The sequence below is a fragment of the Branchiostoma floridae genome, chromosome 11 (genome assembly GCF_000003815.2).
Source record: "Branchiostoma floridae strain S238N-H82 chromosome 11, Bfl_VNyyK, whole genome shotgun sequence".
NCBI lineage: Eukaryota > Metazoa > Chordata > Leptocardii > Amphioxiformes > Branchiostomatidae > Branchiostoma > Branchiostoma floridae.
In genome coordinates, this window is record NC_049989.1 from 3298371 (window position 1) to 3317835 (window position 19465).

General features: G+C 38.5%; 1 protein-coding gene across 12 annotated transcripts in view; it reads right to left on the reverse strand.

Annotated features, from left to right (window-relative positions):
* The window catches only part of LOC118425666 (CAP-Gly domain-containing linker protein 1-like), an 80473-nt gene that overhangs the window by 29682 nt on the left and 31326 nt on the right, over nucleotides 1-19465 (reverse strand). For 8 of the 12 annotated variants that reach the window (XM_035834657.1, XM_035834658.1, XM_035834661.1 and 5 more), the window contains 16 exons: nucleotides 17662-17877; nucleotides 12973-13176; nucleotides 12250-12387; nucleotides 11519-11625; nucleotides 9617-9737; nucleotides 9027-9143; nucleotides 7842-7934; nucleotides 6746-6862; nucleotides 6102-6194; nucleotides 5272-5388; nucleotides 4773-4889; nucleotides 4284-4400; nucleotides 3362-3478; nucleotides 3091-3207; nucleotides 2605-2721; nucleotides 2070-2216 (listed from right to left, as the gene is read on the reverse strand). In XM_035834657.1, coding sequence (XP_035690550.1) covers nucleotides 2070-2216; nucleotides 2605-2721; nucleotides 3091-3207; nucleotides 3362-3478; nucleotides 4284-4400; nucleotides 4773-4889; nucleotides 5272-5388; nucleotides 6102-6194; nucleotides 6746-6862; nucleotides 7842-7934; nucleotides 9027-9143; nucleotides 9617-9737; nucleotides 11519-11625; nucleotides 12250-12387; nucleotides 12973-13176; nucleotides 17662-17877 — 2055 coding nt within the window. The remainder of the gene's footprint in view (nucleotides 1-2069; nucleotides 2217-2604; nucleotides 2722-3090; nucleotides 3208-3361; nucleotides 3479-4283; nucleotides 4401-4772; nucleotides 4890-5271; nucleotides 5389-6101; nucleotides 6195-6745; nucleotides 6863-7841; nucleotides 7935-9026; nucleotides 9144-9616; nucleotides 9738-11518; nucleotides 11626-12249; nucleotides 12388-12972; nucleotides 13177-17661; nucleotides 17878-19465) is intronic. The other 4 variants (XM_035834664.1, XM_035834662.1, XM_035834665.1 and 1 more) reach the window with 4 other exon arrangements.

Consider the following 19465-nt stretch of genomic DNA (forward strand, 5'->3'; position numbering starts at 1 on the left):
AAATTACAAATGAAGTATTACTTACAGAGCTGTTAATTAATTGTTATAAACCTTATAAGACCTTCAGAGTCTATAGGAGAAGTGAGTAGGTTGCCTCTTCTTCCTATCGTTGTGTATTACTTACAGAGCTGTTTATTGTTATAAATTCTATATGACCTTCAGAGTCTATAGGAGAAGTGAGTAGGTTGCCTCTTCTTCCTATCGTTTTTTACTTACAGAGCTGTTTATTGTTATAAACTTTATAAGACCTTCAGAGTCTATAGGAGAAGTGAGTAGGTTGCCTCTTCTTCCTATCGTTGTGTATTACTTACAGAGCTGTTTATTGTTATAAATTCTATATGACCTTCAGAGTCTATAGGAGAAGTGAGTAGGTTGCCTCTTCTTCCTATCGTTTTTTACTTACAGAGCTGTTTATTGTTATAAACTTTATATGACCTTCAGAGTATATAGGAGAAGTGAGTAGGTTGCCTCTTCTTCCTATCGTTCTGTATTACTTACAGAACTGTTTATTGATATACACTTTATAGGACCTTTAGAGCCCTCATTTCCGAAGCTCACTCACAGGATCTGTGTTATTTCATGCCATAGTTGTAGCGTACATATACCGTCTCTAGTATACTTTAGGTTGCTCGCACATGCACATGTACCTATACATTAACTTTCTAAAAAATCCAGTTTAGGTGAGTAAACACCCATCCCGCCGTTGCAGCACTGGGCAAATCCTACCTCCCCCCTCCTACGGGAGTTAGGGTTGGGGTAGCCGGCTGGCGGCACCATTACCGATCTAATATAGCTCAGAAGTTAATTCTAATTTGGGCATTCCTCTAGATACCTCTGCCGCCCAATACACTGGGCAAAGTTCCTATTTCTAAAAGGCTCCTATTTGGAGATTCCCTCTTCACACTCGAGGCGCATTGTACAGACTAGGAAATACAGCTCTATCTTGAGTCTTCTTGACTTTTTCAAACTTTCTAATGACGCATTGTATTGTATGTAATTATATAATAGATAACTATATCCCGAATCGAAGTTTACAATGTCTTGTTAAAATATATACAACACCTACATTCCGGGGACTTTCAAACGTATAAAACACATTGTACCATACTGCATAACTCACCCCTTAGCCGTTCAAGCGCCTTGTAGAGTATGTTGTATACGAGTATTGTATTTATGTTATATTGAATGGAAACTATAGCTGTACACTTGGGCAGGTTCTTGGATATGACACCAAGTTTGGTAAACAAGGTCTAGCTTTCTGTTTACATTTACACATGTGCAACAAGAACCGTTTGGTATATTATTCTTTAGTCATTTGAGATGCCACAGTATTGTCATCTTAGACTGGATCCCAAGCTTGCACCAATAACAGAATTTAGCATGACGCACATTTGTTTAGTCACTTCATGAGCCCCGCTACCAGTTTGAACTTACGAACTTATTACCATTCTTATCCCTGAATCGTATGTAATCACACCGTTAAAATACTCCATGCCCTTTGCTCCTACCTATTTCTAGTACTAGTTCGTATTTCATCATGTCAGTGTCTCTATTATAGTATATTTGCAGTTACTGTCCTGGATCTATTTGATTTGTAACTTTATAATTGATCATTTCCGTTCCTACCCACATTGTAATTTTTGCTCATAGTGGTGGTTTTGGTTGACAAGTTGTAATTTGATGAAAGTTTTGCATACTTTCCCTATTGTCCAATGTCACGACTACATGTAAGATCGATGTGTATTGTCTCATAAATATTAGTAAATCCCTTGGGATTCACTGTGCACAAGGGAATTTGCCTATACACTTTGCTGCAAAATAATTTGTACTTGTCATGTTTACATTATGGCCAATATTATGTTTTTTACTTTTGTTACCTACGTGATTAAACAGTTGTGTTCCGCCAAACATGAAACCTCTTTAACGTCGTATTTGCGTTCTATTATTCAGCTAGGATAATCCCCAAAGTGTAAAACACATTTCCACGTCGGATTCTGCGTCCCATTATCCAGCTAGGATTCCACAAAGTGTAAAACGCTTTTTGCCGGTAGGCAAAATGATGCCCCTACCTGGAGTTGTTCTCCCTCCTGTTTCTCCTGAGACAGTTTACTCTCCAGCTCCCCTTTAGTGCTGCCCATGTCCTGTTCTAGTCTCTTGTTCTCATTTTCTAGCTCAGCTATTCTCTTCTGGAGGCCCTTGATGTCCTTCTTAGCTTGCTGCATAGATAGAAGAAATGTTGAACACAATGACAATCTAGTTCAACAACTCAATTATTTATTTTTCATGCTGCAGAAGTGTGCGGTCTAACTAGGGTGACCACACTGGACAGAGCTGCATGGAAGCACGGTGTGAATACTAGCCGACTCCTGCCTACCCGTGCCAGGGATCCCAGCAGCAGTATAATCAAATACTGGATACTACAGTATGACTACTACTACTAGAAAAATTTGTGTAGTTTTCAATTACACTAATGTACATGTTCGTGAAGAACCCAACATTAAACCTGTTGATTTATAAATTATAGTAATCAGGGCACAACAAATTAAAGTTATCTTCTTTCCTCTGTTGAGAGGTGTATCAAAGATGCTTGTACATGTAACTCACATCATTTTTCTCCTCATGTTCCTTCTTCCTCTCCTCCAGTTGTTGCTGAAGTTTGTTGATGCTGTCCTCCAGGTCCTTGGTCTTCAGCTGGAGTTGTTCAGATTCCTTCTGACCTTTCTGAAACCCAAACCATTTTACAAAAGTCAGCTAAAAGTTTAATGAATAAATCCCCAACACGCAATTACTAGGTGTTAGCTAGAGGGTAAAGATGTCAGTCTGTGCCTTCTACATGACTGTATAACCCATAAACTGACAATTGCAACTATTGTCCTATATAATTATCTAGGACTGGTTGTTTTTTAGAACGGGTGTTTCATGATTGAGATTTGTAATGAATCAAACTAAAGAGAAACTTGTCTGAAGAGTGTAAACATTTGGAGCAAATCCCTTTGGCTTCTTTCATTTTTGAATTGTTGTAGTTACAATCACACAATAAAACTCTTAGTACTGTCATGTATGAGCTGACTGTGCAATAAATGGCTGTACCTCCAGATCCCCCTCCAGATGACTCTTCATGTTGCTCATGTCTTCCTGAAGCTTGTTCCTTTCAGCCTCCAGGTTGGACAGCTTCTTTTGGAGGTCCTCTTTCTCACGTTGTTCTTGCTGTTATCACCAAAGACAAATTTTAACATATTTCAACATACTATATCAAACCTTATGTGTAAAGAGAAGTTAAAATTGACATCAGTATGCACAATACAATCAATCCTCTTTGTCTTTGTCATCTTTGCATTCACTAGTCAAAAACAGGACCAACCTCTGACTTGACTTTGAACTCTTCTTTCATAATTTCGATGTCCTTCTCCAGTTTTTGCTTCTCAGCTTCAAGTTCAGCAAGTCTTTTCTGCAGGCCACCACTGTCCTTCAGTTGTTGCTGTTAAAATAAAGTGTTAAAGTGAGTAGTGCTACATTTGTACATGAATAAGAGTCACAAAAACTCATACCCATTACCCACAGCTGAAGAGTTTGAACTAGTGCAAATCAAGAACAGTCTGCTTTATGAACCAATGGCAAGGTTACATGTAACACACATAGCATTTACATGGCTTTTGTAACATTTATATGATACAATGAGCCAAAGAAGGTGCTTGCATTGCTCTTTGAAGGGAACAACACCCTGGGATGATTATGATAATGATGAGTAGTACATGATACAGTGATACAAACCTACCTGTACAACACAACACAGCACCCCTTTTTAGTATGTAAAATAATAATCATGCAAAGTTGTACACTCAATGTACAGTGATGGAAAATCAAATCACACAGGACAGCATATTGAGAAATGAAATGGTTTATTGGAAAGTGTATGAAATGATACATGCTTCTGATATTCCTACAGCAAACAGCAAAAAATTAATCTTCCAAAAGGCATGCAACTAAATGACGAGGACAGAGGAGGAATACAGCCAACACATCAAAGGATGAGAAATTTGAAATGCCATGCAGAGAAACTTAAGGAAAAAGTGATATCATAATGCCAAAAGGTGGATATACACCAGCAATATAGATACAGATACAGCAAAAATGAACCATAGAGACTGATGATGTTTCCAAGCATCAGCAACAAGGAATGAAAGAACAAGCTGTCAACTGCTCCCATCATGCAATAGTAACAGAAAGGTACATCAACCAAAGATGTCAGAAAACCTCTCGCAGAAGTAGACAAAAGAACAAACCGCTGTCTTCTCCTGCACTTCTGTCTTGAAGGAGGCCATGTCCTTCTGGAGCTGCTCTCGCTCAGTCTCCATCTCAGAAACCTTGGTCTGAAGTTGTTCTTTTTCTGACCTTTCTTGCTACAGTAGTAGAAGGGAATGTTTAAGGAGCTTTAATACACATCTTTGAAATGTCTGTATAGTACCTAAACTTAGACTATCAACAGGTTAATACCATTTAACTTGATATGTTGTATTCTAGATACAAAACTTATGTATGTTCAATTAAATAGATGGATTATGTGGAGTGGCATTTTCTATTTCTTGTTACATCTGATGATAATGCACAATGGCTGTATAACTGCTTCACATACATTGTACACAGAGTCATGCAGGTGCCACTATGTTCATCACTAATCTTCACAACCACTGAAAACTGCATAGTTTCACATAACGTATTGACATGCTGCCTTGTAAGTTGTAGTGGTCATGCATTTGCTCAAACAAACTGACCTCGCATTTTTGTTCCAGCTCAGTTCTTGTCTCATCTAGAAGTTGCTGGAACTTGTGGCTGTCCTCCTCCATCTCTTTTACCCTCTTCTGCATCTCTGAGATGCTTTTCTTGGATTGCTGTCACAGTCAGAATTTTTTGTCACATTTGTTACTGTGTTAAATACTTATTATCTTGCTTCAGTATGACTGCTTCTTCTTTTTGAACTGTCAGCATTGTAGTATACAGTCTTGTCATGCATATATTTCTTATATGTTTACCACTCGTCATGCATGCTTTTTCTAATTATCAGATGCCACAAGTACAAAAATGACCTAATGATTCTCTTTAAACACTGTTATGATACAGTTCTAATCATGTGGTACAAAGGACGTGTGGAATCCAGAGTTCAAAGGACATGTATTAGCATGCATCTGAGAAATGAAGCTCCAAAGTACAATCTTTGCATTGCCCTAGCATGCAGCTAGTCATGACTACATCATCAGTAGCACAATGATGTACCTTCTTGTTCTGGAGGAGTTCCTCAGAGAGAGCCTGGACCTCTGTGCGGTGCTTGTCCTTCTCGGACTCAAGCTCCACGACACGCTTTTGGTACATCTCAGTTTCTCTCTTCTCTTGCTGTTTGTTGTGCGTTCAAGTGATGATGAAGGTGTGTACAACAAGTTGCATAACAACCAAGTTGAATCACAACAAGGTCCAGTACATTGTACCTCTATCAGCTTTGTACATTATGCACATACGAGGTACTACCTTGAACCCCAGTTTAGTCATATTTTTGTATAAAAGAGACAAGCCACCATGATTAAGAAACTTTAAGGTAATTCAATTAACCATAGACATACGTTGTACATCATTGTCAAGATTAAAGTACTGTTGTATTGTCTGGATCATTCTTGACAGACAGTACTATTTACAGGATAGTTCAGCAAGGCACATAAAGTGCACCAAAATCAGAGACAGTGCAAAAGTCTGTGTGCACATGTGTAATGGGTTAGATTCCTTGTCGTAATGCCTTCCTCAAAGATTTGCCCAAGCTGAGAAAATGAAGCATGACAGAGTGAGTTAAGAGCCCTGTGCATCAGTACCTTGTGTAGACAGTAGAGAGAGAAGACTATCCACTACACAGGCAAGCAGGAAGAATTGTGAGGCATCCAGTGAGGGTGACGGCATCAGCTATTATGGAAATCCAGCTGGAGAGAATGTGTGAGAGAGACTGCACTTCCACCATTACAAGCTGTGCTACCAAGTCTCGATGCTAAAGACCATCTCCAGACGCGTGCTCTAAGGTAACACCTGCGTGCTTAGGTACTTAAGACGGACGGAGAACACACCTGAACGTTCTCCTCGGCATCCATCCAGAACTCCTCGAGTTCTTTGCGGAGTTTGGCGTTATCGGTTTCCAGTTGGGTAGCCCGCTTTTGGAACTGCGTCGAGCAGGGGTTAGGGACAGACGGGTACAGAAACAAAAAGTGAACACAGGAGAAAACTCTCTGATAAAGAACTGAAAACTTTGATTGTTGTGAAACTTCCATGCAGATCGACGGCTAAATATTGGTGTTACACTAATCATAACGTGCCATTCATTTTGTGCGAAAAAGATAACAATCATGCAATATTTGAACATTACATTTTTACTAAAAATCCAAATGCATGCTGTTAGAAGGGCATGTTAGATGGTTACTCAAAATAACTGGCGTGCATTATTTAAGAAATGTGGGGTGATTATCGTTAGTTTAACAGTCAATGTGGTAACACTGCTGTTAGGGAGCTCTGCAAGCATTATTGTCCTGTGCTGCTGTCAATCAAGCAAACAAGCAACAGGACTGTCGTCATGGAAACCCACAACCTACTGTTATGCACTAGGTCATTGGAGGAAGTAGTGAACCAATTATTATAGACACTCGTCAATAGCATCTCTTGGGGAGGGGGGCAGGGCGACCTTATGCCCCTACAGGATTGACCTTGAGATGCAAACCTTGGCTTTGTCCTCGGCCTCCTCCTTGAGGTGTTCGACCTCCTGTCGGAGTTTGGAGTTTTGTTCCCGCATGGCGGCGAGCCTGCTCTGCATCTCATCACCACTGGCCTTCATGGCCTGAGCAGTGTGGATGGATGTACAGGTCACACTCGTCATTGGGAAACAGTAACTACAGGCAAACTAAGCCTGACATACACTTGATATGTTTATGTGTCCTGATACTTATACTTTATAACCCCTAAAGTGGGACACATGAAAATGACAACAGCTAGTACTAAATTTCAATATTTCAACCCATTCTGGATTTAGCCATTATGTGTACCTATGGCTATTGTTTATCACAATAATTATAATAAATCTTTTCATTGCCTTATTTCATTGTAACCTTTTCTATTTTCAGGTTGGAACATTGGGATTTGGTACAGCTTGTTGTCATTTCCCTACACAGGTTTTAAAATGCATTGTCTTCTTTCGACATCTTAATTGATTTTTTTAATGTAAAAAATCATTTTTGTTTTAATTAGAACTAAATATTTGTATGACAATGCCTTTAATAGATTGCAAAATGCAAAAGTTGTAACAAGACTCTGAAAATTGACAGACTTAAAAATTATCACATTTGTCAGACATAATTAAAATGTACAGTCTTTCTAGCTGGGGAAAAATGGTTGTACATGTATCTACCTAGTGTGATTCAGTAACATACAAACAAATGCATTGAATCCTCCACCTTAAACAAAATTACTGCGTCTTCGATTACCCTTACTTGTAAGAAAAAGAGGGTTGATCATTAATCCTGGGACAAACCTGGATCACAACAAATGTTGATGACTCTGTGAAAATGTGTGCAAGATTGGTGTGTGCAGAGACAGACACATCATTGGATTTGACAAATCAAATTGTTAATATGATACATCCATACATATACATGGCGACCATTCACTCAACACCAAACTCATAGCACACAGAAAAGTCCTCATACACCGAGCAAACGTGTTCCTCACACACATCAGTATACATGTAAACCCAACCACATTCACACACAGGTGTGAACACACACACACACATGGAGTGACACATATACACACACACATACCTGGTTCTTGTCCTCAGCCTGCTGTTTCAGGTTCTTCAGTTCTTTCTTCAGGTTGGAATTTTCTTCCTCCATGTCCTTGGCTTTTTTCAGAGCCTGTTTGCAACAACATAACAACATGTCCATCCCATCAAAAGTTCTTTCTTTGTTGAAGACTTCAATAAGCCACACATAATGTGACAGGAAGGAAAGTGCTTTCAAGAGGAGTGAATACATGTAGTCATTTAGTAAATCATCTGGTGACTTTGCATATCACATACTGCAGACAAGCAAACTCTTCCAAATTTGAAAACTTGTAACAATGGTATTACCTCAAACTTTAAATTACAATCAATTGTGTATGCTGCACTTTGGTCCTAAATATATCAACTGATGACCATAGTAATCAAAAGGCTAAGTGCTAAATCAAGTTAGCCAAAAGAAGATGCTTGAATGTGTAATATTACAAAGGGTGCCTATATTTGGAGTACTCAAGGCCAGTAGAGGAAAAGACATAAAGCTGTTAATCCTATTCTACATATATCAGCATTGCACAGAATATGTGAGATTTATACACTATATTAGGGTCCCAGTTTCCTGTGGTGAAAAATTACATTAGAGGAAGAAAACATGCATTATTGTCAGAGAGAGGAATTCCATAATGAGTTAGCACCATAGAAACAGTGGAAAGATCAAGTTTAGTCACATTTACTTCAGTAGAAACCTGTTAATTGCATGACCATTATTTATCAGTGGATTTTAAGCAGTTACCATGCATTAACCCTTGGACACCAAACAAGCAACAATAGGGTGGGCATATTGACACAACCACACATATGATTGGTCAAATTTTATGTACATCTATTTACTGAGACAGGTTATCCCCGACTTATGCAATTGAGCATGATGCGATTAACTGGTTTCTACTGTTTCTGACATATTAGGTAGCTTTCTGCATGCTGCTACAGAGTGCAAGGACAGTTAGATGTGCTCTGGACTAGACAGCAAAGCTCCTGTGCATTTCAAGGAGAGAAATGTGTTTAATAGATCTTTATTAAAGCAAGGAGGTTATATTCACTGAATATAACCTCCTTGATTAAAGTGACAGAAGCTGTGGTGAACAGAGCATAGCCCCTCATTCGGCAACCAGAAGTGCCCCTTATTAAGAGTGACCATAGCCCCACATTCGGATGCACCATGCCTCCCAACCTTGTGTTTGTCCTCGGCCTCAGCCTTGAACTCAGCCAGCTCGTCGAGGATGCTGTTGTTCTCCTCTTCCATCTCCTTGAACTTTTTCTGGGATACCTCAACAAGGTACTCCATTTCCTGGTTTTGTTTTGGAGTGGGAGGGGGGCAAAGAGTTGGGACAATGATTTATCAATGGTATGTGAGAGGTCACACAACCTTTATTTTACAGATGACATCCTCTAGAGAAGCAAAGTCTTTTGAAAAATATTGACAAAATGCAGTTAGTCTTACAAAAGCCCATTTCATGATACACAGTGCTTATTTCATTGAATGCATAGATTTCATACCGATAGTCTGACAAATCTGCCTTACAATCCCTAATGTCACCCATAAAATCTAGTTTGTGTTGAACTTCTTATGTTCAAGAAAATAAAAACTTAATGCAACTTTGCAACAGAAAAATGATGTCAAAGTTTTCCTCTGCCTGAAATAGCAATCTACATGATCAATATTTTGTTCACTTCAACTGACACTTAAGAGTATACTATTTCCTGACAGCTATCCTACACAATGATTTGGGAGAATCATTTTTATCAGTGTGAAGTGTTTACCTTCGCCTTGTCTTCTGCATCTGTCTTGTAGGCCTCCTTTTCCCTCCTGATGTTGTTGTTCTCAGTGTCAAGCTCCGTCACCTTCCTCTGGGACTCGTTCAGTTCATTCTTGATGTGATCTCTGTTTGGAAAAGAAAACTTTTAAGGTAAGTCCTCAGAGATCTAGATACAGAACTCTTTATTGACACTGTAATTTTTCAGTCCTAGAGAACAAACATTTGGGCATCTTTTTTGCTAGATTTCTTTTAAACTTTGCAAGGATTTAGACCACCCTAGATACTAGTAGCTAAAATCATAAGATCAAAGACCCAAAAATACAAAACGAATGTTTTGATTTTTCTGAATTGGCTTAAGCCTGGTAGAAAACACTGCTCCCTATGACCTTCATGACCAGTAAGAACAATTTTTCAAGTAATTATTATAAAGCTGTCCTGCATCCCCAAATCACTAGGAGGCGCCACTGCAACACAGACGTCATGTTTTAACAATGCAGCTCCCATTACAGCTGGTGGTTACACAGTCTGACTCATATGTTGACATATACTCATGATTGTCATAACACTGAAAGGGGACCTTGTCCCATTGCCAAATATGGTGTGGGCAAAGTCCAACTTTCCCTTATTTTTAAAAAAAGAAAACAGTGTAGACTGTGGTAATGACATTGGAGCAAAGCAAATTTTTAGAAATGTTCGAAACAGACTGAGAGGTACATGTAACAGGGGGAATTTGTCAAAATGCTGGTTAAAAGTCACAATCTTTCATAATTCATTGATAGTGCAATTAATACTCAATGTGATCCTTATGTGGATAATTCTTTGAGTCCCCCATAGTTGATTTTGGTAAGAACCTGACGTTGGCAGTCATATTTATATGGCATAGACCAAATACTGGCATACTTTACACATTCAAGTTTTAAAGTTAAAACAAATCAAAACATATATTTCAAGCCCTATGTACAACATGGGAAATATTGCACATTCCTTTCCTCAAGGTAACTCTTGCTACAATTTACCTTGTAGTTTGCAACAATAGTAAGAGTGATGCAACTTTTAGTCTATTATCCACTGCCATAATGGGGATTGGTGGCAAAATTTTGGTCCATTTCAACCTTCATTTAATACTGTAACTTTAAGTTACAAAGAACTTATCAAATCAATAGCTGGCTGAAAAAAAGTGCACAGTCATTGGATGACCTTCTTCTTCCAATATATACCATGATTGCACCTCCTAGGTTGTGCCTATCCTACTACATATGTAGCTACACATGTTGTTTATTGGCTAAAGTTATAATTCAATAAATTATACTTTTATGCACTAGCAGTTTCTAACTATAGCAAGTGCTGATCGAAGACACGATGTAGTATTATGGTACTGTGTCATAATATAGTAGCTCTAAAATTAGGCTATAGATCTAATCCTGATCTGAATTACATCTCCCCACAAATATGCAGCTCATTTTTTCTTGTCTTTCTTGTCCTTTCCCTTGAAGAAGTTCAGCTTTAACGACTTTGAAGGTGACTTTGAAGGAGACCTTTAATCCAGAGAACACACAATGAAACAAACAAACATACAGACTCTCATCTACTCCAAGTTATCATCGCTGCAAATTAAGGTGCATTTTTCTTTCAAATTCAAAAGTTCTCCAATGCTGTTTATTATCAGATTCTCTTGAAAAAAAAGCTAACACAGCTTACTGTTGTTGTAGAGATTTCATATTTTGTGCTGTTCATGTACATAAAGTTGAGTGCTTACAAACAAGCTTAAGACTTGTTTTAAAGTTCAACAGTTAGGTCACAGCTCAACTTCCATAAACCAAGCTTTATTGTTAACGTTTGGACTGGAATGTAGTACTTGCAACATGATTGTCTAATTAGCCTATATAAAACAATTAGAATAACTCACATTTGTTTCTGCATCTCTGCAATGCTCTGTGCTCCCAGGTCTGACTCCTGTCTGCTCTTCTCCAGTTCTTGTTGGAACTTGACTAGTTCATCTTTGGTGGCCTCAAGCTGGGGACACAAGCACACAGTTATACATACAAGTGCTACAATTCTATCAAGGTTTGGAATATCACTAGTGATTGGCATGTCAACATATACAAGATCAAATATAACATTTCATTCAAGAAAGGTAATTCTTCTACAATGTAAAATGTAAACTTTATCACTTGCACATACATGTACAGGGTACATTTAAAAGCCTGCTGGCCTACAGCCATTTTCAGCCGATTCAGTGAAAATGTGTCACGCCTTTGTCAAACAGCAGGAAAATTGACAAGCTGACTAATTGACATTTTCAGCAATAATATGCTGGTGTTCTCTCAAACACTGTCCATTTTTTAGATTTTAGATTGGCCAACCAATGTTCACAGGTCCCTGATCCACATACAAATGTACACTGTAACTTTGAATTTGGCAACATTCTTGTGAACAACAAATATTTCATACAGCCAAAGCTTACTGACTGTATGAAAGAGGCTTAAACAGATAAACAAGAAAGGAATGAACGAATTGTGTCACAAACAACATGACCCAACATGTAACATTGTTAGAACATTCAATGCTATGTCAGATGTACAATTGCTAGCCACCCAACTGAGCCGTGAACCAAACATGATTTTGCTAAGACATTACCTCCTCTTCTAAGGCTTTAATCTTTGACAAGGCTTCTTCTGTGGATTTCCTTGCAGATTCCTTCTCTGCAGCGGCTGCGTCTTTCTCCTGAATTACCTGGGCAAGCTTACCCGAGGACTCAGTGGCAGAGTTAAGAACCTGAGTGTTGTTATGGGGGTGGTACATGTATGTTTCCAGTGTGATGGATTTTTGATGGGAAAGGTATGGTGGGGAGAAGTGGACAAAAACAAACAAACAAAAATGAACAAAAGTCAATAAAACAAAGTTTAACATTTATGGAAGCATAATGCATTCAATTCTTGCAAGATTGATAAAGTTATTGATGAATAAAACTACAAAACATGAGATACAGAAAACACAAAAAGGACACGCAATATTAATAAAATGTTAAAAGAAATAGAATTTCAAATAATAAAAAAAAAATTGTGTTATGAACTTAACATGAACATAAACTGTCCACACACAAGTATTAGTAAGAATGTGTGTTGCTTTCTGAAACATGGACAACATTACATAGCTTAAACCAAAAAAGATGAGATTCTAAATGAAACAGGGAATGATTCCGGACCACCATTATGTTTGCACATTTAACATGGGACTGTCACTTGTGAAATCTTGACTGTGTGAAACAATCTGACTTGTTTAGAGTGTTGTAACCTTATCCACCCAGTTAATCAACCAGAGTTGTATTAGTCTGAAGGGAGAATTGTAGTAACAACATACATCTTGTTTTTCCTGGACTGCCTTCTCCTTCTCTACTGTAAGTTCTTGTTGCTTGGTGACTGCAGCTTCCTTCTCGGCGACGGCAGTCTCCTTCTCCAGACTGAGCTTCTGTTTCTCAGCCTCCAGCTCCGCCTTCTCGGCCAGAGCTGTTTCTCGTTCTTTAAGAACGGCCTCGTACTGGGCCCAGGCCTTCTCCTTGGACTCCTATGAAAGAACACGGGGTCAAAGTAGTATGATAATCGTATTTGTGTATTTGTATGCTCAGGCCAGGTCATTTTAATTTGTTGGTTCGCAGATTTTCCAAAAATATACAAAAATATGCTTAACTGGAAAAGCATCATGAAAACAAAGCCCAAGGACCAGGTGTATGCCTTGGTGCACTCAGGTTTATGGAGTGGACATGGTCATACTCAAGTTTTTCTCCCTGCACTTTGCTTTTACGACGTCCGCTTGCTATATTTTTATTTTTAAAAATCTGAGAACCAAGAAAATCAAATGATATGGCCTTAGCTTTGCAAACTATTAAAAAAAACATGTCATAAATTCAAAGCATGCTCATCAAATTAGCAATAATAACTTAAAGGTGACCTAAAAGTAAAGTTCAGAGTCACATATTAAAAAATGAGATGATTTGGGAATACCCTACCTTAAGAACACATACTGTGTTCTTCAGCAATAAGGAAACTTGGCACAATTTTAACAAGGAATTATGTCAACTTGAGGCTTACAGGAATTATAGAACAGACAATGCATTAATACACATATCCTGCAGAAAAATGATTACACACATGCTGAAACAGAAATAGCAGCAAGAATCTGCAGAGCCATAGACTACATTGTACATAATCTAGTAGGGTTGCAGGGAAGCATACGTCAGGTGGATTTCTTACATGGAGTTGAGACCAGATACATTTTAATACTGTTTGCCATTTTTTAAAGTGACATAATGCTGTTTTCATTTTTTTATGACAATGTATTATCAATTTTCCTTTTTTGTTGTTCTAATAGACTTTTTATTTCTTAAGACTTTTTTACACACTTCTATTTTTGAACTAGATTTTTTGTGTGTTTAGGCTGTCTTTTTTTTTTGTTGACTTTTAGGAATACACAGAAACCTTAAAAGCCACACTTTAATTTTAGTTTATATGTTTTCTCATATGTTTATCTTTATTTTTCATATCTTCACTTGTTTTTTTATGATTTATTTTCAATATTTGTGACTTGTATTTTTGTGGGCTTCAAGGAATGCACAGAAACCTTTGAAGTCCCTTTTAAAGGTTATATCATAGTTGCTTTTCACATGTTTATAATATCTTTATTTTGCACATTTTTTCTGTTGTTTTGTTTGATTTACTGCTTTTTTATTGTGACTGGTCATCCTCTCTGTAGAAATCCAAACAAAACACACATGCTTAGTAAGACAAAATTTAATAGCATATTTGTAGGTTCCAATTTCATACAACATACCATCCATATCATATATCTTCCAAATACTTTCTTTAAATCTCTTTTCCTTTAGCTTTCTTAAAACCTTCTCGCATACCAACATTTTTTTTTACAAGGTCTAGTACAACTTTGTGTGTACTTCCATTTTACATTATCAACCATATTCCTTCAAACTGTCCTCAACATCACTTTTCTTTCTTCTTGCCATGATCTTTCTCTCTCCACTGGTCTCATTCTCAACCCAACCAAACTATATAGTACAGACTGTCCCTTAATCCATCCTCGACTTCATCCTTCAACCATCTGAATCTTTTTTTGTTCCTCAATATTATGAGTTTCGGAAATGATTCTCTTTTGGTCAAACCTCTGGAACAAACACATGCTGTCCGGGGAAGCAAAACATAGCAGATTATTGGAATATCTAGTCCAGCTACATTCAGAACTCTCATACTAAATTTTCTCTTCAAGACCTTAAGTTAACAGGGTGAAAATCAAGCCAATCCAATGACTCTATTTCTTTCCTATAAGTTCTTTTTACTTGTTTAAACTACATTTTCCCTAAACAGTTTCCTGGTAGGGTTTAGCCACAACATTGGCATTATCCTTTCTTTTCTTTTTTCCATCGTAATCTTGATGTAACCTTATTTTTGCTTGTTATTTTCAAATTTGTTTTCATTTGGTCTTTCCAAAACTAGCTCTTGACTAGCTGCATTAGATGCCACATACATTTTGTATCTTCATGTTTTTTCTCTAAACCTGCATTTTGACAACATCGTTCACACTGTGCTTTTCATGTCTTAGTCTCTCTGTGGTCTTACTTTCACATTAAGTGTTTCATTTTCCTTCAGTGCATGTCACAGTTTTCTGAAGTTGCAAGGCGACTTTCGATGTTAGAGAGAGTGGGAAACTGGGAATGCTACCCTTCACCCTGCCAATACCCTTTACTTTAGGACATAAATAAATAAATCTTTCGGTAGGCTTGTGGTAACCAGACCCAGTCTGCGTGGGGAGGCCTTTCTCCCTGACTCACTGTGTGGAGCGGGAAGCTAAAATTCAAAAACTTTTCTCTCTCCGCGTTCAATCACGTTGGTCATAAAAAAATAAACCAACATAAAATAGAAAATTTTCACCTTTGAAGGTGAATATTATAGTCCATAAGTTTTGATTGGATGTTGGTATTTTCCACTTTTGAACTGTGTTTTCAGCAGGACAGGGTGCATGCAGTATCAACTTAACCCTTCTCTTACTGTGGCTGGATGCATGCACCGAATTGGCACTGCTACCAGCAGGGAATCAGCAGGCAGGGGGTTAACAGCCAACCTGGTGTCAATGCGGCCGAGTCAGTTTTGTGCAGTACTGTGACAAATGTTCATAAACATTGCAACTGCCACGGGGCAGGGATGATTTTTGTCAGCCTGACAACATGCACATCCTGTAAGCCTCAACACTTGGGCAAAAACGCCCGTCTCACTCTTGGACAAAAACAGGGCTCCCTGTGACAGGGGAGTCTTTGGAAGGCGTCCTCCCACTAGCCCATTTTTGAGACCATGATCGGCATGGCCCTTCAAAATAAGGTCACAGGACATGACTTCCAAAAATCAAATAGACTTTGACTCACACAAACAAAGTGGTGGAATATTGGGTTCATCAAAAGTTGTCTCAAACCAGTAAAGTCTGGCATTTAAAATTCTACTCAAACCAGGCTGAATAATTTCTTGTAATTCCGCCTAGGTTTGGGACTTGTAACAGGACCTGAGGAGAGGCTAGAACTGGAGGGGGAGTTGGGTAAGCCGGCATTCCGAATGGAATGGAGCCACTTGAACTGTTTGTACTCCGTGGGAGATTCCGGCGGGGAGTTGGGAAGCGGAGGAAGGGGAGATTTCGGAGGTGGCGGAATTTTCCGCTTCTGGCCGGGGCTCCCTGGAGGTGATTTTATCACCGGCGACAAGACCTTTTTTGGCGGCCTCGGAGACCGCGGCCTACCGTACGGGTATTTGAGGCAGAAAGGAGGCGACGGAGGGGGAGAGAACTCTGAAATAGGTGGGAGGAAATCCAAGTCTTTTGCGACAGGGATCGTCGACAGTATGTCGTCAGCCTTTTGCGAAAAGAGATCCGGGAATGGTTCTTCAATTTTGACCTCCGTCGGTGACTGCCTTTGTTTCTCAGGCACTGATTTCGATCTCATTGGTAATTTCGTACCCTCAAACTCAGCTTTAAAGTCGATTTTCACTTCTTTTGGCTCAGCCTTTATCCTGCTCCGTGGGGAGCGAGGGAGGCTGTTGGACTTAAGAGCCTGTGGGAGGACGTAGGAGTAGTAATGTTGGGGACGATAGTACGGGTCTGGAGTTTTGGCTCGGCGTAGGAGAGGACTTTTGCGTGACTGAGATTCTTGTAGGCTGTCGGGACACTTGGCTATCAACCACTGAGGAAAGAAGGTGGAGAGAGAGAGAGATGGAAGCACAGTGTTACTTAATGGACTTAACTTGAGGAGAAACCAAGACACTCAGAAAGGAAAAAAACAGAGATGAACATATATGGAAATGGCAGAAATATTAAGGAAAGTATAGGGAAAAGTTGTCTGAGAGAAGGTGTTGTTGACTTCTACTGTGACAAGCCGCTTTTTATAATTATCTTAATCTGACTTTTATGCATTGCATTGTACCATTTTTTATAATCAAAGAGATTTATTGTTGTGATACTTCAGGTTTAACAACTTCAGTTTGTCCTTTAATGTACCACGCTTTATTAGTTATTAAGATAGCATGTCTTCATGTTAACCTTTTTAGTTACAGCTCAAATCTTTAACTGACTGGCAAAATATCTGATTTGCTTTAAAGCCTGTTATCATCAGTTCCTCTCAATTAAACCATAGTATGATCAATTAAATGCTCTGTACTGCTTTGTGCCATCTGTCAATAGCTTAAAATTTATGGCTTGATAAGTGAAACATTTCAAATCTCAAGTCACCAAATTATATGACCATTATGATTATGATTATGAAGCTGCTGATTAAGTAAAAAAAAACAGGCCAATGAAGTTGATGCTGTATAACATTGATTTTTTATGACATGAATGAGCAATTTGATTTTTTATGACATGAATGAGCATTGCAAACTGACAATTGCTTTTACGAAGTTGACAGAAGCTTGTAGGATTTCAAACATGTTTATGGTGTTGTGTACATGTGTGTAAGAAACCATCAGACAGATAACACATTCCACCAGGAAGCTTCTGTAAACCAACCTTCAGCGTGTCCCTCTCATGCTGCACCTCCTCGATGGTGTGCTGTGTCTTCTCCTGGTGGTTGTTCAGTTCCTTCAGCTTCTTCTCCGCCTCCGCCAGCTTCCCGTTCAGATCGGTCATCTCCGACGTCCGCTTGCTGGTCAGCTCGTCGATCTCCTTCTGGTGGCTCTCGGTCAGCTTGCTGATCTTGCTGACGTGCTTCTGGACTTCGCTCTCCTGCGGAGGGAATGGCGGTGTGTCGTTGTTGCTACATGCTACTACATGGTGCTATCCCTGACTATTGGTGACTTGTTTCTAGTACTACGTGTATATATCCGACCTAAGGTATAAGTATATGTTAACACTGGTCAGTTTAAATCTTGAAGTGCAATGTTCTGATATGTTAAACCTGTTACACATTAGTTAGTAGGTATTGGGAGGAATTGAAGATTGGGGAGGAAGGTATTAATTTAGTATGGAAATTCAAATTAGAACTGTGAATGTAAGGATTTGAATAATCTTGGCAAGGCAAATTTGGAAGTGGCGTGGGATAATCTCTTCTTTTTCTCTATTGATGGACCTCTAGAGAGTTAACTACTTTTCTTTTATCTCGCACTACCTGGCTTGGTATGTCTTCTACTGTCTGCTACATGTCTTTGATACTTTATCAATCAAGAGAAAGGAATAAGACCTGTAAGTTATTCTTACCTTCTGGTTGTTCAGTATTTTCTTCCGCTACACACTATACTTAAAGTACTTTTTTCTAAATTAATCTAATTCTGTAAGATAGCAATTTAGTTGATAAGCACACACTAACACTGCAAAATGATTGAAAAGTGAGCCTCATAGCTTTTATTGCATTATTCACACTTTTAAGATAGATTGTCATACAGTTTGTATTGCCTCTAACAGTGTCATCTTTTGTTGGCACATAGCTCCTGCTACCTCATACAACTTCAGACCATATTCTAAATAAGTAATTTCTACACCTCTTTTCCTCAGTAAAACCTTTTCTTCAATCTTCAAAGTCAGTGTATTCATGCTTTAAGTGTTTTAAAAATGTCCTGAATATACACTTAATTTTGGTTTGTCTTTTTGGCTTACCAAACCTTTTAAGGCAACAGTAAAAGCATCCCCGCTGAACCTTTCTCTTCATAAATAGTTTACATTATCTTGAAAGTGACCGACAACCATTTTTTTTCTCCATTCCTAAATCTATAGATGATTGCTTGACTTTCTCTTGCATAGTAGTCCCTTGCAACAAATGTTTACTCTGAGCATTACATGTAAGCCTGTAGACTATTGCACATTGTTTCTTTTACACAATATGTGTACTAAGTACATGTACGAATGAACATGCAAGAGAGAAATCTCTGACAGTGGGTTTAGACGTTTGACGAACTCTCAGTGGAAACTTATCAAGTTGACGTCAGTAAACATCTCTCAAAAATTTGTCCCTACCCCAACTTATGGCATCACTTCTCCAATACTGGAGCCAATCATCCTCCTCTTCCCCTTAACATCATCATAGCTACCTCCTCAATTTCAATATAAAAGATTATCATCACAGTCAACCTTATGTTACACTAAGCTTTACCCTCGTCAATTTTTTTTTCTTTGTAAGAAATTCTTCAAATGCCTTTAACACCTCTTTTCTGTCATACTATTGGTCACTCTTTTGAAACCCCTCAGTCTATTTTCATACATAATTGTACGCCAAAAAAAAGTTTGGTTACCTTGATTGATATGATTGCCTTGACATAACATGTTCTTGATATACATGTAGCTATGTGGATATGATGTTTTATCAAAGAGCATGTGTTGG